Raw genomic sequence first — 27,979 nt, 5'->3', positions numbered from 1 at the left:
CCGAGGAGCGCAGGGCGTTGCTCTTCTGGCTAGGGCGGCAGCTGAGCCGCTAGGCGAGCGACTGGGAGGCCCGGGGCCGCGATGTGCCGGGATCGGGTGCCGGCGCTCCGGCCGCCGCCGCTGCCAGGTACGGGGGGGCTGTGCTTGAGGGGGACCCCCAGCCGAGCGGGGCCGACGCGGATCTGCGGAAACGCTGGGAGGATTTGGGGCCGGGCGGGCCGGGCGGGGAGCTGCGGGCCCCTCACGCAGTTCGGGACACGGAGCGTTTGTCACCGCTCCGGAGCGGTTCCTCCCGCTGTTGGATGGGCGCCTTCCGCACCCGCGGCCGTTCTGCGCTGCCTCTCTGGGGCCGACAAGCGTGGTACGAGAGCGGGGTCCGGACTGGGGCGGCAGGCCGGGGCCGGGCCCTCGGGAGAAGCGTTTCAGGGCTCCTCAGCCCCACACCTGGCCGTGGGAGGCAATAATTCGCTCCTACCCCAGCAGGCTGCTGTTGCCTCCCTGTACACTTTCACCCCTGCGAGGCACTGCAGCGCGTCCTAAGCAGCGAGCTCTAGTGCTTGATGCACCCCTAAAAGCTGCTGTGCTGTGCTGTGCTGTGCTGGGCTGTGCTGATCCGTACTGACCAGGGGTTCAAAGAGAACAGAAAGCGCTGTCCTCATTGCATGTCTGGCAAGAGGAAACCGAAGAATTTGGGAGTTTCCCAAGGGTCAGGCAGGAAGCGACAGGATCTGGGCACTGCTTAGTGCCCTGCAGGTTTTCCTGAATCCTGGGGTGCCCCTCAGTGCTTCTGTCCAAGGTGGCATTGTGAAAACTCAGGGTAAATCTAGGCACGGCAGTACAGAGGGCTCTTTATGGGCTGGTTCTGTGTGCCAGACATTTTGGAGTTGTGGCTGAAGTTGGGTGGTGTTCAGCTGTCACCCCATGGGTTGAGCATCGGCTGATTCTGAGCCATCTTCCAGCCCCTTGTAGCCCAGATTGGCACTTTCTGAAGCCAAGTCCAGCTGTGCCAGGAGGAAGGCAAATCCTGGTTTCACTAACCAAATACTTGTGTAATGTGGACGTGCTCCAGCTATCAGACCTCTTCCCTCCCTGTTCTATGCCTGGTGTCATCCCTCCCATGCAGTCCCTCACAGTGTAGTCCGTGCTGGCCATGTCCCCCTGCCCTGGGGCTGGCTGGGTACGTAACACCTGCCTGGAGGAGGCTGTTGTGCCATGGACTCCCATCCTCAGGTATATGTGCTGCTCCTTACTAAAGGGCTCCACTTAGCAGCCTGGGTATGCTCTTCCTTTCTGTGCCAATGAGTTGACTTAGTGAGCTGGTTTTCCCTGGAGCATCTCTGTGAGCACAGACTGCGTTGCTCTTTGTTGGGCTGCTCGATATTCAGTATTATGAACAGTTTGGGAACTACTTAAAGAGGGCGAGGCACTCCTGTCACTGTGAATGGTGGGTGATTCCTGTCCCTGCGGATTTCTCAGGTCCCAGGCACTGAGCAGTGCATGCTCAGGTTGTTTTCTCTTAACCTCTCTGGTCTGTGAACAGCCAGGGCTAAGTCACAGGGCAGCACGAGGATTGGCTGAGCTGTGGGATTTTCCAGCCGAATTTACATGTCGCCCACTGCTTCGCATGCCTTTCTGTTTACATCACTGGGGAGCAATACACACATACACGCACACAGATAGCATTCTCACTGAGGGAAGCCTGCCTGCAGCTCAGGAACTGGATCCTGGTGGCATGTCGCCCAGCCTTGCTGCACCCAGGCTGCCAGTGGTGAGTCCTGCAGGTTGGTGTGGGCACAGCACAGCATGGGGGCAGCAGGGCAGCATGGTGTGCACGTTGGCTGGATCCCACAGCTGAACATGGTGCTCACTGGCAGCAGCGTGGAGGAGCTGTTTTCCTCCCCGTGCCTTAAAGGGGAGCAAGAGGTGTCTGAAATCCAGTGTGGGTTCAGAAGCAGGTGCTTGTTGCCTGCAGCTAGTTGGAGCAGTGTTGAGCTAGTTTTGTGACCCTCCTTTGCAAGGACGTGTAATATGTGTGGAGCAATGCAGCGAGTGTTTTCTGAGGTTGTTCCTGGTGGTTTCAGAAGTACAAAACCATCTATGTTGTTTAAAGAGGTGGTGTTGGTGAGGTGAGGTAGCATCTCAGTGCCTCTCCCTTGCATCCCAAACTGTCGTGACTGCAGTGCAGCTGCTGGCTGTCCACTGAGGTAATTCAAACACAACCTTCCTAGTGTGGTGTGAGACACTGAAGCTCAATGCTCAGAGCTTCAGTGCTCAGTAGATGAGCCACAATTGATCTCTGTTGATTACTTCAGGAATCAAAGATTCTGTGCTTGTTTATCTAAGGGCAGAACATTACTCAGCTCACATGCTGCATGTAAGGCACTACAGTTTGTGGGTTGCTGGTTAACAGTCCCTGGCACAGTGTTAGCTGCTTTGGATTGGGCTCTCCAGCTTGTTCTCAGCAGAAAACTGTGCAAAAAAAAAAAAAAAAAGAGGCACAGATGACTGAAATTTTCTGGAATCTTTTATTTGGGAAGAAGCTGATGTATTTCAGATGGATCTTTAAAGTGCTGATTGCACCCAGAAGGCAAACAGGAGCATGTCATCAAGTTTCAAGGCTTTGGAAGATGTTTGGGGAGAGCAGGGGAAGGAAGTGATGCTTGGTGGATTTTGAGTAATGATGATAGGCTCAGGTTTCTTGTGACTTTAACCTGGCTGGGTTACTTTCTGTTTTAATCTGTTGCAGCTTTGCTGAACCTGGCCTCAGCCACCTGCACAGTGCCAGCGGAGCTGAGAGGTGAGCAAGGCAGTCAGGAGCTGCTGGAGCAGGTTTGCTGCGTGAGCTCCTGCTGCTGCTTCACTGCTCACTGAACTGAAGCCTTCCAGGCATAGGCTTTCCTTTCTCATATGCTGTCCTACCAGGACAGCATTGGCAGGAGTGTTCTATTACCTGGTGTGCCATAGAGTTCCTTGCATGTAAATTGTGTGTGTTGGAAGAATTCCTTATTCCCTTCCCTGGGCTGTGGTGGATTTGTGGAGAGCTCTGAGCTTGACCAACACTATTTATGAATTCTATTGTGCATTTCTTGTATTGTGAAGGAATTTGAGCCCTTTTATCTATTGGATTCCTATTCTTTAAGTGAGAATAAGGGAAAGATCACAAGTGTGTGGCACTGTAGTTTTAGGGCCAGTGCTAAGGCTCATTGTGCATAAGGGCCAGATGTGAAGGCTCTGCTCACACCCATTCCAGCCAAACCAGTAGCAATGTGCAGGCACTCAACCAGCACCAACCAGGGTCAGGCACTGCCAAACCTCGCCTGCAGCTCATGTGCAAGGAAAATGCTGTGGGAGATGGGTGCTTCCTAAAATGGAAGTAAAGCTTCAACTATGGTTTTTGTGACATGGAAACAGCATTGAACATTGGCCTCTGTTCTAACTCAATTTTAGTGTTTTGAGGAAAATGAGATGCTTTGTTCCACCAGAGCAGTCGCTTTTGATCCTGTTTCAGCCACCTTTGAAAGTTATTGCTTTAGGTTTTAGCATCAAGTATTGCAAGCAGCCTGTCTGTCCCAAGGGCTCATTAACCTTATGGAAGAGAAGAACATTTACTACAAAATGATTTCCTTTTCTGAACTGAATTTGCAGAAAGGAATGGCTGCGTTCAAACAGCGGTGCTTCTGTCATGCTGGATGTGTCCTCTCAGCTCCACAGTAAAATGAAGCAATGGTAAAAGCAACAGCAATTAAAAATGTCACATTTATTTTTCTTGATGACAGCTCTGCACTGCTCTGGTCTCACTTCAGCTCAGAGAAGTTTGTATGGCTTTTAAAAGCAACAAAAAATCTTGTGCATGATGAAAAGCCTTTCTGTTCCACAAAAGCAAGCAACCACCAGCTGGAAGTGCCGTGCTTTGTTGGTAGGGCTGAGCTTCATTCCATGTTTGATCTTCTGGCACTGACGCACATCTCTTGCACACATGCCTGGCCGTGTATAGGTCACCCCAGGGGTGCAGGAGGAGCCAGCAGCTCAGACACAGCTCTCTGCAGCCACCTTGCAAATGAAAGCTGTCAGCGCGGAGCACGAGCCCGACTGCTTTCCACCATCCATTCACCTCACCATTTCTGAGCACTCAGAGCAGATGGGTTAGGAATGTGAGGAGGCATGTCCTCGATGGGTCCTTCTGTATCCATTAATAGACCTGTTGCACATTTCTGAGTCGTGCTGCTGCACACAGTGGCAGCAGGCACTGGTGTTCCCTGTTAGCAGGGTGAAGGAATGCTTCCTATTGCCTGTGTTAGATCAGATTCCTGCTAGGTTCACTGGGCACACTGGGACAGAATGTTGGGGGGATAACAGACCCAAGTTTGGTATATTCACAGGCTTCCTGACTTTGTAAATCTTAAAGCTTAGAAACAGAATAATCTGTACTCTTTGAGATTTCACCACTTATTCCATAACTGAGGATGTTGAACGAAGCTTACTCAGCAGTGCTTCTTGGGGACCTTGTATTTGAAAGTTATTGCTTTACATTTTGGTGTCAACTATTGCAAACAGCCTGTCCATCCCAAAGAATCATTAACCTTTTGGATGAGAAAAATATTTCATACAAAATGTTTTCGTTTTCTGAACTGCATTTGTGCAAAGGGATCACCTGAGGAGTTGTACCCTCTCCCTTCCCATGTTATGACCGCCCTGTGAGATGTGTCTGAGGGATCTGTAGCTCACCCACATTGTCCAGGCTCATGTCCTACAGGTCAGACTAGATAACTTGCTGTTGCCATTGTTGCAATGTTCTCTAAATGCTGTTACTGAATTTCACAAGCACTGATGAAGGAATGCTGTTTCTGCCAGAGACGCTGGGCAGGAAGGCTGGTGACTGTGCTGAGGTTGTGGGGTGCAGAAGTTCTGGGTTTTGAGCTCATGAGCCCTGCCTCATGCATGCTTTGAGCATGGTCCTCCCTTTTCAGGCTGCTGTGGACCACTGAGAATCACTTCACAGATGGAAAACAATGAGAACACCTCATTAGCACAGAACAGGGTGGACAGAGCCTGCCCAAAGACTGGGCAAGGAGTGAGCTGGGTCCCCTGCTCTCAGCACCCACCTTCTGTGGGGTGATGCTCCACATCCTGCTGAGCCGGGCTGCCAGAGCAGCATAGCTCACTTTAACTTTTGTAATAGTAGTATTTCCCCAGTGATGTGCCAATCCCCTAAAGGATGTGTAACCCTTCCTGTTCTGGCTGCGGTGTAGTAGAGGAACAGAAACTTGTGTTTTACCATGAGTACGTGGGCAGTGAAATAAGGAAATTCACATTAGTGCGGCCCGTTCCCAGGCTGCAGGGTACCCCCATGCCTGCCTTCAGCAGCACACCATGCCTTGCCTGCCGGCGAGAACTCCTGTGGGTATGATTTTGCCAGCCCCACTGTGGGTGAATAGATTCAGAGGCAGTTTCAGTGAACGGAGGGAGGAAGAAGGAAGAACAAAGCAGGTGTAGTGCTGGGGCAGCAGCAGGAAACAGCCAGTGAAGAACGGCTCTGCTGCTGCTTTTCTGGGCTCTACAGTGGGGAAAAGGAGTGCTGCTTTTCCCAGCTGTCTGCAGCTACTGCTGGTGGTTGGGTTTTTCTTTGCCTGGATTACCAAACTAGGAACTTCAGGGCTTTTCTTCTCCTTGCATCTGAAGCTTGCATCTATCCCTGTGTCGTGCAAATGCTGAAAACTAGCCCTTCCCCTCCTTTGCATCTGGTTGCTATCAGCCATGTGATTCAGTGAGTAACGGGTTCCCACAGTGTCCTTTTTCCAAGGGAGATTTTTTCTTCCCCTTTTTACTGTCAAAAATAAACACCACTTCATGCACAGAGAGCCTGGGTCATAGGCTGGGCCCATGCAGGGCTGTGCTGCCTGGACACATGAGGGCTTCCAGCAGCTCTTCATGCACCAGGAGGATTGGAGCTTGCCCTCTTGCTGCAGCTGCTGGTTTTTTTTCTGTCAGCCATGAGCTGATCCTGCAGAGTCCTGGGACAGAATATCAGGATGCTATGTCCTGTGTGAGTGCTGCTGACCCACTGCTCTGTGGTGCTGCTGGAGATGCTCAGGATTTCTGCAGCCCCTTTGTATTTTGTCATCTGAGAAAGAACCGAAACAGTCCTGTGATTGCTTTTAAATCTTAGTTATTCCTTCTAGGTCACAGAGTGCGTGTCTTTTATAACACAGAGTAATCCAGGCTTTCACTTTATGGTTGGCAGCATCTCCTCTGGACATGGTTCTGCTCAGATCCGACAGGTCTGGGTGCAAAGCCGTGGTTCAGAGATCTGGAGGGGATTTTTGTAAGTGCTTCAGGAAGCTGCTATTAATGTCAAGAACACCATCTCTTCTCTGTTTCCTTTTAAGTTCTTTGATATCAACTGGCAAAGGCCTTTCTCAATGCCTTGTGACAGAGTGCATCAGCAGGCTGCTCTGCAGACGTGCCTGCTCTGTTGAAATCACTCCTATATTCGATGGTTGCAGAGGTTTGGGCTGAGAGCAGCTATTTTTGTGGTAGCTGGTGTTATATATGTTGGCAAATATTCAACTTGACGTTTTTTCCATTGCTTGCATTCCCCTCGTTTCTATTCAGAGGAGATGCAGGGCAGGTTACCTCCTGCTGCTCACAGGTAGTCTGCTCAGCCACACTGCAGGGTTTGGGGCACAAATGGATGGAAAATCCCTGTGTTCCAGCTTGTGCTCCCTTCCTTGTTTTGGATTTATCCGCAATCTGTTGAAATGGGATCTTGCATTCCTCAGGGTGAGCTTTGTAGCAGGGGAAGCTGCATTTTTACTGAAGTGGTGCCCCTGAATACCCCAGCTACTTGCAGTTCTGAGCTGCTGGAGCTGTGCTGCAGCTGGGAGGCAGCTCCTCGATCTGCACGATGCAGCAGCGTGGTCCTGCTTCGTTCCTGCTGTTCTTGGACATCAGCAACTCTGCTTAGCATTTCCTAAGGGATCTGGCATTTGAAAGCAGCCAGGACAGAGCTTCATAATGTTTGGAAAACATTATTCAGATCTGTGTTTTTAAGATAGCTCTGGACTTCGTTTTGGGGTGTTTGTTTGTTGCTTTGGGTTGGGTTTTAGTTTGTTTTTCTTTTTTTTTTTTAATAATTTTTTTTTAGCCTGTAGAGTTTCCCAAGAGTTTAGCCCCAGGGGCAGTGATCTCCATGGATGCTGTCCCATGCAGGACACAGCATGCTGTGCCAGGAAGCAGAGCAGTTGGCCACGAGCAAGGCAGGGGCTGGAGATTTCTCCAGCATCACGTTTGCAGCATTTAAAATGTGAGCACAGGACACACGCACAGCTGGGGCTCTTGGGCTGTGACTGAGGGAGCCCCACACAAGTCCTGGGTCCCAGCTGCACTGCATGGTCATGTCAGACCTTGAGCTTCAGTTTCCCCATCTGTAGAAGAGGTGATCACACTGTTATGAAGTGCTTGGAGATTTGGGATGTGTCACCCTTGGATAAGAGAAGACTGCTTGCTAGGAGGAGCCAAGTTGCCTGCATCAGGAGCTGCTGCATGGGGAGCAGCCCCAGCCTGGCTGCAGGCAGGTGTTCCTGCAGGGAATGTGACCAGGACCACTGCCCTGCCTGGATGCAGCCCATGGTGCTTTGGCTGCTGCTTGGCTTTTGTCCTGCAGAAACAGATTTGGACTGTGTTTTCATCAACAGGATCTGGCCAGTCAGTTCTCACTTCTGCTGTCTGTCTGGTTTGCCTTCTTAGCCTTTGGACTCCAAGGCTGGCAGGGAGAACACCAAGATTTAACTGTACCTTGGACAAAAAAGGATCCTTAAGCAGGTTTTTTCCTGAGCAGCTTATTCCTGGAGCACTGTGCGTGCTGGGACAGGCTGTGAGTGCCAACACTGACTTCCAGCCACAAGGATGAAGGGGCAGCCAGGGAGGAGAGCTCGGTGCTGTGCTGAGCCCGCGATGGGAACTGTCCAGGGCAGCAGCATCTCCTTAGGATGGCAGTGAGGAGCTGCAGCTCCTTCCTGGGGGAGCAGCTTCAGAAACCCTGCTCTAAAGGTTGTTTTAGGACCCTCAAGCCAGCATCGGGTTTCAGAATAACTTACAGAAAGCAAACTCCATGTGCTTCTGCAGATTATTATTGTGCAATATTTTGACTTTGCAAACTTGAACCTGGTAAACAACTGAAGAAGAGCGATGAGCCCCTGTGCTGCCTTCTGAGGGAGGGGAGTTCTCTCTCTGGATGATGATCTGTGGGTTGTTTCTGAGCAGGAACTGAGGGAAATCCAGAATCACAGATGTGTTAGTTAAAGTAAGGTTTCTTTCTTAGAGAGATTAGGGCTTTGCTGGTGCAGCTTTACATCTTTTTGCCCTCTGTGGCTTCAGCTCAGACCCCTCTGCCTGTTCATGGTGTGGTATGCTCTGTGATGGGACTGTCAGGCACAGCTGGCACATGCTGTCTCTGTGGGTCTCATTTGGAACAGAGTGATAGTGGGACAGTGGGGTGCTGTCTTTCTTCAACTGCTGAGGAGTCTCATCTGCAATTGAAGCAGTTTTACGCTTGTAAATGCTGAATACTTCTCCCAGGAGTGGTATGAAGGGGCCTGACTTTGACTTTGCCACTTGCTTCTGAAAAGCTCGGCTTATGTGAATGTAGGTAAATACTTGGACTTAATACTAGAGGAAAATGCTCCCCAAGCCCAGAAGATGTACAACAAACCTAACTCTCTTTCTGTCCATTTTCTTCCACAGAGCTAACTTCCCATGACTAACAAGTGCTGGTCTAGATTATGAGCTCTAACAAGAACGCTCGCTTCAATCGTTTCTCCAGTGGCACACCAACCATCACTACTTCAGACAACACTAACGGGGTAAGTGTGGGTGCCATGAGCACTGAGCAGGGGCTGGGGTTGCTTCTCGTGTTCTCATCCTTTCTTCTGAGAAAATGATGACAACAGTAGAAAACTTGATACTTTCCCCCCCTGAAAATTCACAGTAGCCACAAATGAAACTTAAGAATGCATATGGACTATACTAACCTATAGTCACCAGTTCAGCCTTCAGGCTGTGCTGCACTGATACACACTGACATTCACTCTGTCTATATTTCAGACAAGAATGGAAACAACTTTTGGGCCAGCGTACTCTGCTGTGACGACTATCACAAAGGGTGAGTGCATTTCATGTGTGGGGCTTCTCCCCAGAGCACTGGGTGTGAATCCTACCAGGCTTCTTTTCGTCGTTGTTTCACAGCTCAGAGAGCTGTAGGGACAGTCACTGTGTTTTCACTGCAGACAGGTGCCAGAGTGCTGTTTTTAGTTTTACACAGCCCAAGTGTTACTTAATCATGACATCTGCTCACCAGGCATGATGGAATGAGCATGTGCACAAATCAGAGAACTACTGGGAAGATCTTGCTGAAATTAGGATAGTACAACAGGATCTGATACAGAGCTTACTTTCAAATTTTATTTATCCCTGTGATGACTTCTCATGCAATCGTCACCAGGGCTGAAAATTCTGATCTTCACTCTCTGCCTGTGTATCACTCTGGACACTTCGGTAAAACCCCCGTGGTCATTTTAGCTCTCATGGAAGGGGGTGTGAACGTACCTGCTTGTTTAAAATTCTTCTGCTTTGTTCTTCAAAGCCCAGCAGGTGAGGAGTCTGAGCTCTGATACGCAGCATGAATGTAGGAAAAGATCTGGTTTCACTTTGGAATAAAAATATTCTTACTTTAGTGAAGATAAGAAACTGGCACTTGACACTGATTTAGATAAGGAAATTAATGACCTGCCTGGAGGAAATGATTGGATTACATGTGTAAACTCTAGATCATTTTGGACTCCTGAGTATTTACATTTAAATTTTGTGTAAGTCAGTAATACTATCCTTATATAAACATCTCTGATGGCTTGCACTTCAGCAAACTGTCAGAGATCAGGATTATTGTGTGTGTACTGATATGTTCAGGTCAGGAATTGATGAAAGGGAATCTTTTCCAGGGAACACTTACAGCTACATACACTTGTAGCTTAGAAATGTTACTAAGGAGCTTTCTTGTTCCTTCTCATTTGCCTTAAAGCTGATGGAACCAATACTTTTAAGCAGCATCGTCGGACCCCATCTTCCTCCAGCACACTCACCTACTCCCCACGAGATGAGGACGATGGCATGGTAGGTATTGCCAAGAGGCCCATTGTGACTGGCTTAGCCGGTTGTATCTCAAATGACAGACATCTGGTGCTGCTCTGTCTCCCTCTGCATTCCCATACACTGTTACATCAGCTACAGATAGCTGCAGTGGAGGCAGGAGCAGCCTCAGCATTTCTTGCCTGCTCCTGTGGTTGGGCAGTGAGGCAGCAGAGGCAGCTTCCGACCTGGGCCATTGGTCTGGCACTGCTAGGCCTCATTTTCAGACTGTTTGAAAGTGTCACGCTGTTACAGAGCCCAAGAGCTACAAATCCCACAGACCTACTTGTGGGGGTGCACCTTCTTTCTGCTGTGAGCAGGATGCTCTGACCTTCCTGGGCTGTTGGCACCAATGGCTGTGGCTGTGTCAATCTCCATCAGCAGCACAGCTGATACAGCAGCTATGACTAGAAAATGCATTCCTCCTTCCACCTCCAGGTGGGGCTTCTGACCACAGGGAGCAAGACTGAAACCTGCAGTGGGATGTCCAGCCCTGCAGACTGCTCAGCTCCTGGGGATTGCATCAGCAGGGTCTTTTCAGACAAATGTGCCCATGTCCCGGAGTCTTTGCAGAGAAGCCCTGCCTGGTTTTGTATCCAGTTTCTCATTCACCTTACACAATTCTGAGTAATTTTTTTTTTCAATTTAGTGACCAAACAGTTGCTTAAGGAGAAATGTAATTGACTAAATCAGTTAAATCAAGATTGGCGGAGGCAAAGCAAACCTCAGCAGCAAAAGCAGTACGTGATCAGGTGCCTGGTGCCCCAGCCCCAGCTCACAGCCACAGGATCTTGCTTAGATTTAGGCATGTGAGTAGCAGCCTCTCCATCTGAAGTGAGTGCATGTAGACTGTGTCATGTTAAGAGACTCAGCTTCAGAACCTGGGAAACATGGATCACTGCTGGTGATTCACTTAGGCCCTGGGGTCACAGCAACAGTGCAGAGCAACAGCTCTTCTTAAAATAAATTTGACACCAGATTGCAAAGAGCTTTATTGTCAGCATCCTATCAAGTTCCTTCTGTTGCTCAGAGTTCTTGCTGTGTTTTATGTGAGCATGTGTTTGTTTTTCAAGAAGTCCTTTGAACATTTGGCTCGTGTCCTTGGCAGAAGCAGCTCTCCATCACATCACTGACCCCAGGGTGCTGGACCACTGCTCCATACAGCTCCTGGCAGGCAGCACCAATCCAGTGGACCAAGCACTGTGCTCACTGCGCCCTTTTCATGGGTTGTACAGTTCTTAGGGAGTAGAGATGAGGGTTTTCACGAGGAGCAGGGGTGCTGGGGACACTGCATCGATCTGTTTGATGGAAAAGCTCCTTGGTTCCTTTGGAAACCTGTTACAAAATGAGGTGTGCAGCCAATAGGAGAGATCTCTCCTAGGACCTATTCTCAGTCGTCTTTCTTGGATAGCATCAGTCCACCTTCCTGAAGTGCTAACTATTGTTAAGCAAAAATAGCAGAAGGAATAATGAGTGGTTCAGGAAGCAGCCTGCAGCATGAGGTGCGAACAAACCACAAGCTGCCCTGCTCTGCCTGCTGCTCCAGACAAACTTTGCTAACCCCTTTATGAAGCTTTCTTTGCTTAGTTAAAAAATAAGCTGGAATTTCCCTTCCTGATCACAAAGTTTTACCCTTCTCCGGAAGCCGCCAAGGGCTTATCAGCCTTCAAAGAGACAGCTGGAGAGGAGTCAGAGCCCTCCTGTGACCCCTCTCCCCCTTCTTTCTTTTTAAAGTTTCTTTTAATGAAACCTAGAGCAGAGTGGAGTGTTCTGCGTGCAAGGCAAGGATTAGTGAGCATCTGCTGTCGTCCTCCCTGAAAACAGTGCCACGTGTTCCCAGCCTCAGGGAGCAGGAACAAGGGCAGTACCGGAGCATTCATGGAGAGGATGGGGGATTACCTATTCTGAAATCTGCCCTAAAGATTACTGCTGAATACTGGGGCAGGTATGAACTGCTGGATGAAGGGCTGACTGAAGCTGTCCAAGGTCTGGGCAGTTTACAGGGAGCTTTGCCCATGAACCAGCGGCTGGGCTAAGCTACCAGCCAGCCACAAGCTATTCATCTCCCATCAAAATATGTCTGAGCACTCCTATCCTTTGGGCTGTTTGAAGATGGTGTCCTATATCCACCCAGGCCATGTCTTACACCCAGCCTGCTGGAAATGCTCTTGGATGCAGCCTGCTGCTGCACATGGGCTGTGCTGCTGCTTAAACTGCCTTTGCAGAGCCTGCCTTTGCTGCCCTCTTCTCTGTCTCACTTCCAGAACAGGAGCTATGCACAGCCATTCTTGTCATTTTAATAACCTTGTATTACTAGTAGAGGAAAGTAATTAATGGATGTGCATAAAATTGATTTATTTCATAAATATTCTTCTTCAAGGTTTACATATTTAGCCAATAAACACGCCTTTTATAGAAGGAGCTTTATACTTTGGCTTCTAAGCAGATGCAGCATTGCTGAGTTCCTGGGATCCCAGTACCATAAAAATTACCAAGTGGAGCAGTGTGAAGAACCAGCAGGATCCTGTGCTGCTCCTCTCCTGCAGCCCAGTGAGGAGTGTACTCCCCCTGCAGTGCACTTTCCCTGAAGCTCATCTTGCATCTTTTATTGCTGAATTTCCTGACTGCCTCTCCCACCCCCCAGGCTCTTTCATTGGTTTAATCTACTCCATGTTTTCAGCCAGGGCAGACTGAACATGAGCAGGGTGCTTTCTGTTTTCAGGGTAGTGCAGGAAGCAGCCTGGTATGGTGGGATCTGCTCAGAGATCCTGAATTGAGAGGTCCTGCCCTGCAGGCATGGTACCACAGGTGCAGACAGCTGGGACATTGGACATCTTGTTGTTCAGTGCATGAAAGTTTTTGGCTTCACTTTGCCAATTCGTTGTCAGTTCATTCATTCTGCTCTTGAAAGCTTGAATTGCTTCTCCCTACACTTTTCTCCATCTGCCAGAAGGATCTTTTCCAGAGTATCCCAGCAGTAGCTGTGCTCCCATCTGCTCTAGACCTCTAGCCCCAGTGGTCTGAAGTCTCTATTTTGGCTCTGACATTGAGTTGCAGCTTGGCTACACGCTGCTGGTTGATACTGTACCCATTGGGATGCACTGCTGGTTAATATTCCAGTGGCAGCATTCCCTCAAAGCCAACCCCAAGGCCACTGTAACCAGTGGGAATTTTCTTGATTGGTGCACGCAGTGTCCACTGAGCTCTCCCCTCCCAAGCAGGAAGCGACAAAGTCAGCCTGCTGCTGAATTGAATAGAAGGAAGTCTCCACACTTACGCAAAAAAAATTGGCAGAAGTTGGATCGTGAGCGAAACAACAAGTGCTGCTGCAGAGATTAGAGAAACTGCAGGAGCTGGTAGCTGTCTCTGGGGGAGATTTACAGAGCTTTCTGCGAAGGATTAATTCTTCCAAGCCGTTACTTTGCGGGTGGGCGCAGTAAGTATCCAAACAAATGCACCTTTGAGAAAGTTACGTGCTTGGAATCTGGATGCCAGCTTAGTTGAGCGAGTTGGAGCTGGACTGTGACTGTCCTGTCCCTGCACGGCGTGGTGTCCCCAGCAGGGAGGCATGCAGAGACCATTCAGTGCAGCTTGGCAGAGCGGATGAACAAATGGAGCAGCTGAGTTTGGTGGAGGGGGGGGCTGAATTGAACTCTCTGGGTTTTGGAGCAGGGGGAGTTATTTGCAATAACAAGAATTGGTTTTTATCTCTTTGAAGCCTCCGATCAGCACCCCACGCCGCTCTGACTCCGCTATCTCCGTCCGTTCATTGCACTCTGAGTCCAACATGTCCTTGCGCTCGACGTTCTCACTCCATGAGGAAGAGGAGGAGCCAGTAGGTATTTGGGATTGTCGGAAGGAGCAGTATTGGGAAGTTCAGTGTCAAAAGAGTAACTTAGCGGACTCCCGTGAGTACATACTGCTAGCATGGGGAGATCTTCATGTTGTCTGCCAACTAAGGTTCAGGACTCGTGGTTATAATTTTGTTTTCCCTACTGACTTCTGCAAGTTACTTTGCTTCCTTGTGTACCATTTCCCCAAAAGTAAATAGGGGATGATGGTGAGACTTTTCTGCTTCTCTGAAAAACTGTAATGCTTTGCAAAGTGGTGCGTGATTCCCTGGCTCTGCTGTAGAGCAGTAGGGAGCTGTAAATCTTGAGGCTGGTGGTCTAGCCCCAGGCAAGCTAACACAATTCCTTCCTGATTCGGAGCCTCATCCTATCTTTAGGGTTGTGTGGCACCCCACTAACTTCATTGTAAGCCCCAGGAGGTAGCAAGGAATTGCCCACATGTCCCTCCCTGAAGGGAAAGGCACTTCTAAGCAGCACTTAGCTTGTGACCCAGTGCCTAACCTAGAATGGATGCATGAAAGGTCAGGTGGCATTTTGCCACAGATCTAGGATAAAAGTGTGTGTTTCATATTTACGGACCCAGGGGGTTGTGTTTGCAGTTGTGAGAGCAGCGTGGGATGAAAAAGCGAGAGTAAACTGCAGTGATTGGTTCTAAGTAGTGCAGTGATTGCTTTAAAATGCGCTGAGCCCCACTCAGAACTGCCACTCGGACAGGATGTGCCCAGTGCCCTTGTTCAAGCAGTCTCTGTTGGTAAAAAACTGGGAGAGCTGGACCCACATGGGCAGAACAGTGTTATTTTTGTATCGTAAGGGAGTGAAAGAACACTTCCTTCTGGGTGTTTCAAATTACAAAAGGGCAAGCTGTCATAAAATGGCTTTTAAACTTCAGGCTTAGTACCGAGAATGTTTTTGACAATACACTGTTGAGTCCAGCCATGTAGACAGTACCAGGCAGTGCAGTGCATGCAGCTCTGGTGACTTGAGGTTTTCCTGCAAAGATGATCTCTGGCAGTTTGCTGTCAGTTTTTCAATCCTGCCAGATGCAAGTGGCTCCCAGTCTGTGATGATCCAAGGGTGTCCAGACATTCCCAGCGTCATTCCTCCATTACCTCCTGCATGCTGGAAATAAACAGATCCAAGCAAATATTTATTTAGAGATTATGACATCCTTAGTGTGTCCTGGGCCCCTGGCTCACCAGTGAAGAGTTGCTTTGCTGAGCCTTTTGCAGAGCTGGAAGCTCTTGGGTTTGTTTTAACTCTGCTCTCTGTCCCTGTCTCTCTTCTCTTTAGGAGCCACTGGTGTTTGCTGAACAGCCATCTGTGAAGCTGTGCTGCCAGCTATGCTGTAGTGTGTTTAAGGATCCGGTCATCACAACCTGTGGGGTAAGGCAGTACTCTTCCAAATCATGAGCTTGGCTTCCACAGCTGTCCTAGGTGACCCACAGCCAAGCCATGACTGTCCCAGTGGCTGTCAGTGGCTGCAGAGATGCTGCTGAGCACGTGGCAGGGTTCCCCAAAGGCAGCTGTGAACCAGTCTGCAGTTAGCCAGAGAAGCCCAAGGCTTGTTCACAACTGAACTGCTTTTCCCAGAAGAGGTATACTGTCAGCCTGCCAGGCCTGGCCATGTTCAGTCTCCCTGCTTTGGCTTCAGTGATGTCAAAACTCCTCATTCCCTGTCTGAAGGGCTCTGCAGGGTGTTGCTGCCTCTGGGCAGCCTGGAAACAGTTGCTTTTCAGTTGTTAAAAAAGTGTTTTCTATAAGACAGGAATGGCTTGAAGCTTCATTTAGTTAATGCTTGCAAAGGGATTTGGCATCTTCTAATGAAAGGCACAGAGTATTATGAATATTCTTCTATATTCCATTTTATTGAGATTTTGATAGAAGCTGTATATTATTACTGCTTCAGTGCTACATTTGAAGAAAGATGGCTTTGTGACAGGCTCACTAATGCTTCTGATCTTCAGATTGCTAGGATGGAGCTGTAACAACAAGCACAGAGTGGGATTGTTTATTGCGGGGGGTGCTGTCCCTGGAGGTTCTGGAAGCTGGTACAGTTTTGCTGCATCATTTCAGTAAGCAGCTCTTCATGGAGACACAGAGATTTACTGGTTAATATTGGAAAAAATAATCTCCTGCAGGAAGCAGAGTGGCTTCATTTGCAGTTCTGGTTTGGCAGATCTGGAAAGAGTAGCATGCAGCTGTGCAGGGCAGGAAAAGGCCATGTGAGCAGGGCTGCAGATAACGCCTTGCAGTACCTCCAGTGTTGCTGCCAAGCCCTGGCCCTGGGGCAGGGGAATATGTCTGAGGAGGCCCTGGAGAACCCATCAGAGTGAGTTCAGGCCCCGTGAAATGCTGCAGCCTTTGTTTCTTTCTTTATCTTCTTTAGCATGTTAGATTGACTTTGCTACTTCATCAGGTTAAATGGCTGCCATACATTTCTGCTGTAAGAATGGGGAGTGAGCTTTATCAAGTGGCAAAATTTACAGTGCATTTAAAGGGGTTTACAAATCGCTGTCCCATGCACCTGGGAGCTGGACAGCTTCAACAGAAGAGCTACAGAGGAGTGTGTACGACGGGCTGACTGGCCAAGGGCAGGGAGAGACTGATGCTCTTCTGCTTGGAGACTGCTCAGGAAAAAAAAAGGAGTGTCAGGGACTAAAACGAAGGGCAAAGTGGATAAATCCCATGTGGACTTAGGGAGTAGGCATGTCAGTGTTGCAGGACATTTCTATGTCTTGATCCTGAACAGAGCAGGATCCTCAAAGGATCAAACCATGCACTTAGTGCTTCTCAGGAGCAGGAGCTGTGTTGGAGTCTCAGCTCCCTATACCACCTGTCTCCTCTAAGCTCGTTTTTGCCCTCTGCTACAGACCCCAGAGCACCCTGAGCTACACAGCAGACAGAACAGCTGCTGAGATCCCTGTGCAACAGGCTTTGGGCTCTCCAACCTTTCCCGTCATTAGCCACAGGGGATAATTTTATCTGATACGGTGTATGCTGACACTGCTTTTTCTCTTTGTCTCCTCAGCACACGTTTTGTAGGAGATGTGCCTTAACATCTGGTGAGTACAGAACTGTTCTTTTGTGATGCAACCTAAATGCTGTAATTTTCTGGTTTGTTTGCTTTCACTTAAAAGAAACCTGCAGAATGATATCTGAAGGGCTTTAAACAAGCTGTCTGTCAGTCCTGGGCTACCACTGCAGCAGTGAGGGACTGGGACTCAAGTGGCTGAGAAGCCCTAAGCTCTGATGGTATGTGGTATAGCACGGGCACTGGAGGGCTGGGCCCAGCTCTTGGGCACAGGATGTTCTCAGATCCAGGAATAGGCAATGGATAATCCCAGGATAATACGTGTCTCGCCCAGAGTTGACCCATTGATTTCAGAATGAAAGCTTTCTGTGGCTATCCATCTGTGGAACAAGGGGGCCGTGTTTGGCAGGGAAGCACCAAGCCCTCCTCCCCCAGCCCATTAGTGCCAGCTCTCTGTCTGCCTATCCCTTCAGTGCCAGCTCTGCCTGCAGAGCAGAGCTGCTGGAGCTCACCCCACTCTCCCAGCAGCCTGCTGGAGCCCCAGCTTCTGGCTGGCAGCCTGGCCTGACCACTTCTCTCTTGGTTTGGGCTCTGCACTCCAAAAATTACTTCCCTTGGCATGAGCCTGTGTCCCTCTTGTTTCAGCACAAAGCCATTTGTATTAGCAGAACAGCAAGCCCTGAGGAGGTTCCCTGAGGAGCCCAGCAAACAGTAGCTCTTTCTGCTTTAAGATGCTCATCTTCTGCATGTCAGGGAGTCCCTCAGATTTGCATGCCGATTTTTCTGTCACTGTGCTGCCCTGAATCTATCCCAACCAACACTTCTGCAACGAAAGGCTTTGCAGTTGTAGCCCCGAGTTGTTCCTGTCCTCTCAACTTGTGTCATTGTTGCTAGCTAGCTCCAGGCTTGGGTGGAAGAAGGGGTTATGTGTGGGGCATCACCAGGTTTGTGGGCACTTTCTGTGCATACTTCTGCAATTCAGCATGCACAAGGTAGTTTCAAGGAGAGTGGCATTCCTTCACTGACAATTACCTTGAATTGCCATGGATTAACACAAAATAGAACTTTTCACCAAACTCCCAGGCAGACCAGAAATGGCAGTTTTCAGACAGTGTGTGAGTATTTGTGGCTCATGCCATTGTCACCAATGTGGGAGCTGGCCATCTTGGATAGAGAAGATTAAAGAATAAAATCTCCACACAGAGACTCTTGGAAGTGCTCCCGCAGCGTCTCAGCCCTCACTGACTCTTTTTCTTCCCCACCTGCAGAGAAGTGCCCTGTGGACAACGCCAAGCTGACTGTGGTGGTGAACAACATCGCAGTAGCTGAGCAGATTGGGGAGCTCTTCATTCACTGCAAGTATGGCTGCCGGCCCACAGCCAGCAGTAAGCCTGCTGCCTTTGAGGTGGACCCCCGTGGATGCCCGTTCACAATTAAACTGAGTGTCAGGAAGTAAGTGGTTTGTCACCAGCATGTGACATCCCCAGGGTGGGGGCCCTGCCACCAGCAATCGCTGCTGTATCTGTGATACCCCGGGCTGCAACACAGCTCCCACCTGCAGCGTTCTTCTGGTTGTGCAAGGATGTAGGAACAGGCAGAGGGACCTGGGGACAGTTCTTTTCACTGTGTCTCAATCTGAGCATGGGGACAGGTGGGAAGGTCTCGGGGAAAAGATGCTGTTCTGTGCTCATGGCTTACCTGGCAGTCAGCATCAGGACAGACAGCGTGGAAGCAGCCACCTCACTTCTGGGGTGGAACACTGTGACTGTGGTCAAGAGGGGACTTAGGGGATTCTTTTTGTAAAAGGAATTATCCTGGTTATATCCTGGAAATGTGCCTTCCAAAATCCATTTCTGTCCTTACTCTATATATATTCACCTTCCTGCTGTCACCTGGCCGTTGCCTGCTGCTAATAGCTGGCTGAAGGCTCAGCCTATCAGCTGCAAAATGAGATGTTCCGTGAATAAGTGTACCCTATTGCTCTCAACTTGCTGACCAAATAAAAGTTTAAAGCCGTAATTGCAGCATTAGAATGGAAGGCTTTTTGACCACAGGTCTGCTTAGCTCCTTTCCTGGTGATCTGTGTGATTTCCGTTAGTTTTTTGCTTGTCACTGATTTTCCTTCCTTTTGCTTTTCTCCATGGGCAGAGACCATGAAAGCAGCTGTGATTACAGGCCAGTTCGTTGCCCCAATAACCCCAGCTGCCCACCTCTCCTGAAAATGAACCTGGAGGCACATCTGAAAGAGTGCGAGCACATCAAGTGCCCCCACTCCAAGTACGGGTAAGGAGCTGGTGCTTTTTAGTGGGAGCGATGCACTGAGCTCATTTCTGAGCTGTTTTTTGGCTACTGCTGCCTTCTGGTAGCCCCATGGGCTGTGAGCAGCTCTACCCAGTGCAGTGCCTTATACTGCAATTAGGCTGGCAGAGCTTGCAGAAGGCAGCCCCCGGGCCTCTTGTTGAGAACAGGCAGGTCGTGCCTCACAGCTGTAAGCCCTGCTGGCTGCTGGGATGAGGTGTGTGAGCAGCAGAATGAGCTGGAGGACAGAGCAAGTACCGTGGCAGTGTTTCAAACCAGCCCTTCTCCCAGGGCACGAGGACTGCTCATCAGCCTCAGAGGGCTGACTGCCACCTGAGCAGAGGGTGCAGCCTGGGCTGGGGGTTCCCTGCAGGTTGTGCAGCTTAAGCTTACTGTTATGGAAAGTGATGTCTTGGCAGAAGCAGAGCAATGAAGTCCTGCCAAAGCAGCCCTGACTCCTTGCCATGCTGCAGCCTGCACCACTTTAGGTCAGCAGCAGTTTTTTCCACTGGTTTTGATGGCACTTAGATTGGGTTCCTGGTGAGCACCTGTGGATACCACATTGTGTCTCGCCCAAGATCTGCTGCTCCTTGCAACTACCTAGACAGACAGACCAGTTTGTAGCCAGTGCCTTGTCTGGAAGAATGGGAGCTGCTTGGCCTCTGTAATGCAGCAGGATGGTAAACTGCAGTACCAGTGCTCCTTCTAGGAGGAAAACAGCTGGGGACTCTTGAAGGCCTGGAGCCAACTGAGCAAGTACATTTCCCAGAGTGTGCCCTGCTCCAAACCAGTGTCTGCCTTCCCCATGTAGGTGTACATTCATAGGAAATCAAGACACCTATGAGACCCACTTGGAGATGTGCAAGTTTGAGGGTCTGAAGGAGTTTCTTCAGCAGACGGATGATCGCTTCCATGAGATGCAGGTGGCAATGGCCCAGAAGGACCAGGAGATCGCCTTCCTGCGCTCCATGCTGGGGAAGCTCTCGGAGAAGATTGACCAGCTGGAAAAGAACCTGGAGCTCAAATTTGGTGAGTCTGTACCAGACGAGCTGCCTGGTCAGAGCCATGGGGACAGGGCAGCACTGTTAGGATGCTGTGTTGTAGGATTCATTCTGTTTTTAAAACTGGTGCTGCACAGTTTCAGGAGGAACAAAGGGGTTCCACTGATTTCTATGCTGCCTGTATATCATAGGGCCTCCAGTCACTGTTCTTACAGCGAGCCCTAGGAATGTCTGCAGGCAGCTGCCACCTTTCTTCTGTGGCTTCTTTCTGTGTAGTCCATGGGCACACTTCCCCACAAAAATGAGTAGAATAGCCAATAATACTGGAGTACCATGCCCTTCCCTTGTTCAAAAGTCAGATGGCAGCATGTGTCCTCTGCTCTGTTCCCCTGGGTGCTATCCAGGCCTCAGAAGTTAACTATGATCTTGTCCTTCTCTTGTAGATGTGCTGGATGAGAACCAGAGCAAGCTGAGCGAGGACCTGATGGAGTTCCGCAGGGATGCCTCCATGCTGAATGTGAGGATGGGGCCCTGGGGCTGGGCAGGGTGGCACTCATTCAGATCCTGCCTCTGCTGTTCCTTGGGCTTCTCCTGTGGTGGGGGGAATCTTTGAGGCTCCCTCCAGCTTGCTGACTCTGCTTACTCCACCTTTGGATTGTTTTTACATTAACTGGAGTGTGGGTGAAGGTTTCCTCTAGGCTGAATTACAGACAGCTCAGTAGGTGTATTTTCTAGGTTGCTGTTTTAGTTGGTTATGCTGCCTTTTCTTAGCCTGTTGCTGCTCTTGAAAGGTGTAACCAGAGTAAAGGACACCTGCTGCACAAAGAGAGACCTCTGCTGTAAAGTCTGAACACTGCTGTACTTTTCATACTAGACAGGGACAGTGTGTCCTTCTTGCCTTCAGAGAAAGCAGGCAAATAAACAGATCCCTGCTAACAAGCTGGGAGTGAGAGATGTCTCATGATTTTGGACCTTATTCAGGCACTGATGTTGGACAGACATTCTTCCCTAGCTTAGGCAGACTGCATCCCACTGGCTGTACAGATTAGGAGGAGCTTGTTCTGGTTTACCTAAGCATACTGATGAAGCAGATCCCCATGGGTACAGTAGCAACTGGGCTGTGGAGGAGACTGCAAAGAGATCTTCCAGTTCTTCTCCAACAACGTGGGCTTCAAAAGCCAAGCTGAGCAAGCAGCCCTCATAACTGACTTGATTATAATTAGGAATCTGGTGAATGGCAGAGCAAGGACAGTATATTCTGGAAGGTGTTGTTGTGCCTGCATGAATACTGAAGATGTTAGTGCAGGACTGAGATGCTGTCAGAACCCTGTGGTCCCTGGAGGAAGGTGACAGAGGAATGTAGACGTGTAGTCCTAGGGCAGGACATCTCCGACTGGAGAATGAGTCAGCTGCTGGGGGACAGCCTGCACAGGGAGTCAAAATCTATCCAAACATGAGAATTGTTTTAGCAGTGGATGGGGACAGTGCCCAGAAGGGCAGGCTGGTCTTGATAGCTCAGCAGCTCATGCAGCTTGTTCTGTTTTTCAGGATGAGCTTTCCCACATTAATGCTCGGCTCAACATGGGCATCCTTGGATGTGAGTATACCTGTTTTTCATCTGCTTGAGCTGGTTTTGGGTGATGGCAGTAAGCCCTTTCAGGCTGAGTCACAGACAGGCAAAGTACCAATTTTCTCTGCAGCAGTGATTTGTGCACAGGACCACCACTGAAGCAGACTGGTGGGAGATGATCTGCCACAAGATTTGGTTAATGGGAGCTAACTCACAGCGCTGCGGGGTTGCTGGTTGCTGGGAGATATCAAGTGGGCACTGCATCTCTGCCCTCCCTAGGTTCAGCCTGAGAGTTGCATGAGGGAAGAGAGTCCTGGGGCTCAAAGCAGTGATAGGGTAATGAGCTGTAAGGGTGGGACATGGGACCATCCAACCAGGCTGCTGCAGCAGCTTAAAACTTGAGGAAGGAGGGAGCTCTGTCCCATCCAAGGGCACACGGTGTGGTGCAGTACTGTTGTCCCTCTTCTTTCCATAGCCTATGATCCTCAGCAGATCTTCAAGTGCAAGGGGACCTTTGTGGGGCACCAGGGCCCCGTCTGGTGTCTGTGCGTTTACTCCATAGGAGATTTGCTCTTCAGTGGCTCTTCAGACAAAACCATTAAGGTAAGAGCATTGCCCCTTCCACTTGTCTTTGCATTTGTAAAAGTGCTCCAGCTGAGGCAGAATCTGAGCTCCAGTACAGCTGGGAGGCTGAAGGGGGTGTTACTGCCCAGTGTTCCTCCTGAATTCCTTAATGATTCTTTATGGTTATAGTTAGGCAAAATGTACTTCAGTAGGGAAATGTTATGTGATAGGGAAATCGAGACAAAACATGCTTTTTGTGGAGCCCTGTTTAGACTCTCATTCCTGCTGTCTGTGGTTTTGCTTTATATGGTGTCTAAGGCATCTAAGTCTGTTTCAGCTTCTGTTTTTATTTTCCCTTGTTAGAAAATGTCATCTCAAAAAAAAAAAAATTCCCGATAAAATGAGCTCTTTTTCCATTTTATGACTTTGTTTTTCTTTGCCCTGCTTTCAGTAGCTCAGACTGACAGCAGTGCTCCAGTGCAACCTAAGCAACAGTTTCCAGTGTCACTGTGGTGGCTGCTGGCTGAGCTGGGGAGCCACATGGGGTCAGGTTGTTCGGGGGAGAGCAAAGCCACATGGAAGAGTTACGGACATTTTTGTGTTTTATTGAAAGAGAACAGCTTTCTCCCCAGTGCTGGCTGCTCTTGGCAACACCAAGAACCAGCTAAGCACCACATTCTCACGTTAACTCTGTCAAGAGAGAGCTTAGTGGGGAAAATGCTCTGCAGTGGCAGAGACAGAGGAGGCTGTGCTGTGTGGTTTGCCCCCAGGGACAGGGTGTGAATCTCTAAAACAGGAGCCCAAGAGCTGCTTCTGTGGTTCAGCAGTGTTGTTTTGGCCTGGGGCTGTGAAAGGCAGTGCTGGAGAGGGCTGGTGCGTGCTCCTCTTCAGTGTCTTTTGTTAACTTCATCCCAACTCTGCAGTAAATTTCCTCTTCTAGACATGCTTATCTCTGCCTGGAAGACAGGAACACAGGTGCCCAGATGACAGTCTGTTTCCTCCTTTCTGTGCCTTTGTGGTCTGCTGACATCCTGCCCAGGCCCCCAGCCACTGTATGTGCAGGCATGTGACCCTCTGCTGCCTTGTGTTTCCTGTTAGGTGTGGGATACCTGTACCACATACAAGTGCCAAAAGACCCTGGAAGGTCATGATGGAATTGTACTGGCTCTCTGCATCCAGGGGTGAGTGTTGAGGGACATCTGTCCTGCAGGACAGGGGATGAGCACTGGGCCTCCTCACTGCACCTTCCCATCCTGAGTCCTGCACATGCCAGGGCTGCGTGTGCATTTGGAGGTGTGGGTGATGGGGAGAGGAGCCCAAAATCCTGGATTTCACCTTAAGAATGGACCCCTTCATAAATCTCACATCTTAAAAGATTAACAAACGGCATATCTTTGTGGCCTCCTGCTGCCACCCTGGTTTCTTTCTTCCCTGCTCACTGGCATGGTGCTGGGCTGCTGCTGGAACTGACAATCTAACTGCCCCACATGCAACCCCAGCCCTGCTCCTGAGGCTGCTGCTCTGGGGCTTGGCCCAGTGAAGCTGTGGGGCTGCAGCTCCTGGCCCAGCACACAGCCTGGGAACCAGACCAGGCCCTGTGCTGGCTTCTGTCCTCACTGACCTCCTTTTGTTTTGTGGTGACATTACAGGAACAAGCTGTACAGTGGCTCTGCTGACTGCACCATTATTGTGAGTACCTGAGACCCTGGCTCTGCTTGGGAGTGGAGATGTGGGATTGACAGGGCAGCCCCTGTGGTTCAGCAGGGACCTGCAGCCTGGTTTCTATAGAGCTTTTCATCTGCCAGTGATGGGATTGATATCTCATGTGTACTTTATGCTATGCCTTTAACCAGGGTACCCAAGGGTTGGATTTGGTTACTCCCTGCAGACTGAGCACATCGAGCCAGGCTGGTGACTCACACTGGTGCCTGTGTTTTTGCTTCACTCCAGAAGCAAAGAGGAAGGGCTTCAGCACGGGGGCTGCTCCTGCCCCTCATGGGCTCTCCTCCTGTCCTTTGCAGGTCTGGGATATCCAAAATCTGCAGAAAGTGAACACGATCCGAGCGCATGACAATCCTGTTTGCACTTTGGTCTCCTCGCACAACATGCTGTTCAGCGGCTCCCTCAAAGCCATCAAGGTAGAGCTGTGGGGTAGCTCCTCTTGGTTTGCATGGGGACTGATGCTACAAGCTGTCAGGTAGCAGTTTCCACACAGGAATCAAGCGGCATTTTAGTCTGTAACTTATTACTCCATTTTCTGGAGCAGTCAGCACTGTGCTCTGTGCTGGTTAGGCATTTTCTGAGACCTGACTGAAAAGACCCTTTTGTTCCTTCTAACTCTAAACCTGAGGCTGCAGGTGGAGGGCCTTGGCAGTTCCCAAGTGTGTGCTTTCCTGGGCTCTTTACACACCTACTTCAGACCTCTGGGAATTGTGCCTAGTGCCCAGAATTGGCTGGGGATTCAGGCTGCCTGTTTGAAACCGCCTCCAAAGGATCTTGAATCAGTGTTCTTTTCCCAAAGCATGCAGAAATCAGGGAACAGCTTTGCAAGTTGCCCTTTAAAGCCTTGGCTAGATTCCCTTGGTTCTGCTTCCAGCTCCTGGTGAGGCGGCTTATGGGACTGTCCATCTGTAAGAGAGCACATGCTCTTTTCTTTATCTGGGCCTGGAGTGGTTTTGCAATGCGCTTGGGGCTGGAAGTGACAGCACTAAGCAAAAGCAGCACATGGGGCCTTCTGTTTTTGTCATCCTCAGCCACTTTCTGCCACGTGAGCTGAGTGGGTCAGCAGTGCTGTTTGGAGCTCCATTGGTCCCTGTGTGCTGAGGGCTTCAGCCGAGGTTTCTCAGGAGCTGTGGGAATGGATAGGCTGTGAGGAGAAGTCCAGCACAGGATTGGGTTTTCCAAGCCTATAGCTCTGCTAAGGAAGGGTCTCTGCCAGCAATAGTGCAGGATCTGCTCAAGCTTTCCCAGCCCTCAGGAAACATGCTTATTCAGCGTAGTTATTGTGTCTGCCAGCTAGTGGGCTCAGCTGATTCCCATGGGGCTGGAGAACCAGCACAAGATTCCACTTGGTGAGCTTTTTGGGCCCTGAGCTGACTCTCCTCTGTGTGTGTTTGTACTGTCCATAGGTCTGGGATATCGTGGGTACTGAGCTCAAACTGAAGAAAGAACTGACAGGTCTCAATCACTGGGTGCGAGCACTGGTGGCTTCTCAAAACTATCTGTACAGTGGATCATACCAAACAATCAAGGTGAGGCTCATGGCAGTTGTAAGCCACTGGCTCTTCCTGATACATATCAGCATGGGCTGAGCAGGACAGAAGGCAGCTGCTCAGATGCGAGAACACTGCTGCAGCACTGCTGACGTGCTAGCTTTTAGTGTGCTGATTGCATCTTTGTGGGCACTAATTCAGGGCTCTGGCTGCTCCTTGTGAGTGCAGCTGCCCAGGGATGCTCGCTAAGATGAAGGCGGCCGTGGCGCCTCGCGCTGCCTCTGCAGCTGCCGCAGTGTTATCTGTGCTGACAGTGCTGCTGATAAGAGGAGAAGGTCACTGTCTGGCTATAGAGTTACCATAAATCTGTACGTGCTTTCCAAAGTGCTCTCATCTGTGTTGGCTCAGGCTTTGATGAATAGTTCACCTCTCAGCATCTAGATGACACCAGAGAATGTGAAGTTTCCCTCCTTAGTATGAATAAATCCCCATTAGTTTGCCCGCATCGGTTTCTGGTGTTCTCAGAGACAGATTTGTGCACGTGTGTGCAGCCACACACACAAAGTATGCAATCTCCACCATTTTTGACCTTGTGTGGCTGGAGGATGGTTTCAAGGAAGCTCCCTCCTGGAGAGAGGTGCTTGCATGGGTCTCATCCTTCGCTCTGGTGGCTTTTTCAGATTTGGGACATCCGAAACTTGGAGTGTGTGCATGTGCTGCAGACATCGGGAGGCAGCGTCTACTCCATTGCTGTTACGAACCACCACATTGTGTGTGGCACCTATGAGAACCTCATCCATGTAAGGGCTGCAGGGTTCAATCTGTATGTGCTGGGCTGTAGGGGGGGGCAAGGGACTGGGAGCCTGGCTCTGCTGGTCCCTTTGTGGTGCACCCAGAGCATGGAGAGTTGATGAACACCTTGGAATGGGTGATGACCTGCAAGCTCTGAGCCCTGCTCTCCTTCCACAGGTCTGGGACATAGAGACAAAGGAACAAGTCCGCACGCTGACTGGTCACGTGGGTACAGTTTATGCCCTTGCTGTCATCTCCACACCAGATCAAACCAAAGTCTTCAGTGCATCGTACGACCGGTCCCTCAGGGTATGTGTCTGGGGCTGTGCAGCTGGGGCTGTGCTCTTGGCACTGCTGCATAGCAACATAGCATTAGAAGGGAGAGGATGGATGGGGAATCCTCTTCTGTCCATGCCTTCTGGCTCATACCTTGTGTGTGCCCACAGGTGTGGAGCATGGACAACATGATCTGTACTCAGACACTGCTGCGGCACCAGGGCAGTGTCACAGCCCTTGCAGTCTCCAGGGGCCGCCTCTTCTCCGGCGCTGTGGACAGCACTGTAAAGGTTGGTTTCCTCGGCCTCCTCTGTGATGCTTTGGTCTCTTCCAGTGCTAGAAGTAGGGTGTTAAATGAAGGAGGGGTTGGCTTTAAATAACCAAGGAGATGAGTTTCAATGGGTGGGAGGTTGAGCTCCTGGCAGAGGTGCTGTGGGGGCTGAAAACCCAACGAGAAACTCCACGAGATGACGAGGAGAAGCCAGTGGAACTGCTCAGAACTGCCAGGGCCACGGGTTGCTGTTGTCTCCTCCAGGTCTGGACGTGCTAGCGAGAGCCGCCCTAGTTCTGCACACTGAAAGACCAAAAACTCCTCCCTGTGTCGGCCTGCTGGGTGATGCCACCACTCTGAAGAACTGCTGCAGCTCCACGCCGAGCACTGCCCGCTGCTGCCCACCAGCTGCGGTTCTCCCCCTTGCAAGGACCCCAGCGGGCAGCTCTCAGGACAAGTGTGGCCCACAGGTGCTCCAGTTATTCCCTCAGATCTGCCACGGGGGAAAGCAGAAGAGCCACATGGTGCCCTCACCGCAGCAACCGGGTCCTCGTGGCCAACCCGGGACCTGGTGGTTCAGGTGGGCACAGGTGGGGGCTGGGAGGTGGTCCCACATAGATGGTAGAGCTGAGCATTGGCCGTGCCCAGGGATAGGTCCCCAAGCCCTTTCTGTCTCTAGTATTTAATTTTACTGCCAAGACGTCAGGCTGATCCATCTGGGAAGAGGTGTTTCCTTGAGTAGCCAGGTACGATTTTTATGCCACAGCTAGTTCTCAAATAACACAAGCCCATTGTTCACCGCCCTGTAATAATGGTTTCCACATTAAAGAGAAAAAACCTCCGTTGCATTTTTACTCACATTTTCTACTGTTTTTAAGATTGTAATATAGATTTGATTATTTCTTCATTGACAATAAAAGTGGAAAGAGTT

The 27,979-nt window shown here is 50.0% G+C and overlaps 1 protein-coding gene across 3 annotated transcripts; it reads left to right on the top strand.

The window, feature by feature from the left end:
• Positions 1 to 10: 10 nt before the first annotated feature.
• On the top strand, positions 11 to 27,979 carry TRAF7 (TNF receptor associated factor 7). 3 transcript variants are annotated; one of them, XM_065732737.1, is made up of 21 exons: positions 11 to 127; positions 8,743 to 8,861; positions 9,103 to 9,160; positions 10,076 to 10,167; positions 13,901 to 14,017; positions 15,324 to 15,416; positions 17,062 to 17,095; positions 18,333 to 18,516; positions 19,213 to 19,347; positions 20,174 to 20,391; positions 20,807 to 20,880; positions 21,912 to 21,960; positions 22,409 to 22,536; positions 23,596 to 23,678; positions 24,147 to 24,186; positions 24,519 to 24,635; positions 25,626 to 25,748; positions 26,390 to 26,509; positions 26,679 to 26,810; positions 26,948 to 27,067; positions 27,313 to 27,979. In XM_065732737.1, the coding sequence occupies exons 2-21, from the start codon at positions 8,781 to 8,783 to the stop codon at positions 27,325 to 27,327; spliced, it is 2,013 nt and encodes a 670-aa protein (XP_065588809.1). In that variant the 5' UTR covers positions 11 to 127; positions 8,743 to 8,780; the 3' UTR covers positions 27,328 to 27,979. The 3 variants fall into 3 exon arrangements, with proteins under 3 accessions (XP_065588809.1, XP_065588810.1, XP_065588811.1); XM_065732738.1 differs by lacking the exon at positions 13,901 to 14,017; XM_065732739.1 differs by lacking the exons at positions 11 to 127; positions 8,743 to 8,861; positions 9,103 to 9,160; positions 10,076 to 10,167 and adding an exon at positions 12,856 to 13,618.

Source organism: Cyrtonyx montezumae, unplaced genomic scaffold (assembly GCF_038088225.1).
Source record: "Cyrtonyx montezumae isolate F1298 unplaced genomic scaffold, pur_monq_1.0 scaffold_16, whole genome shotgun sequence".
NCBI classification, from domain to species: Eukaryota; Metazoa; Chordata; class Aves; order Galliformes; family Odontophoridae; genus Cyrtonyx; species Cyrtonyx montezumae.
Note: the sequence above shows the minus strand (reverse complement) of the source record. Positions and strands in the feature narration are given on the sequence as shown.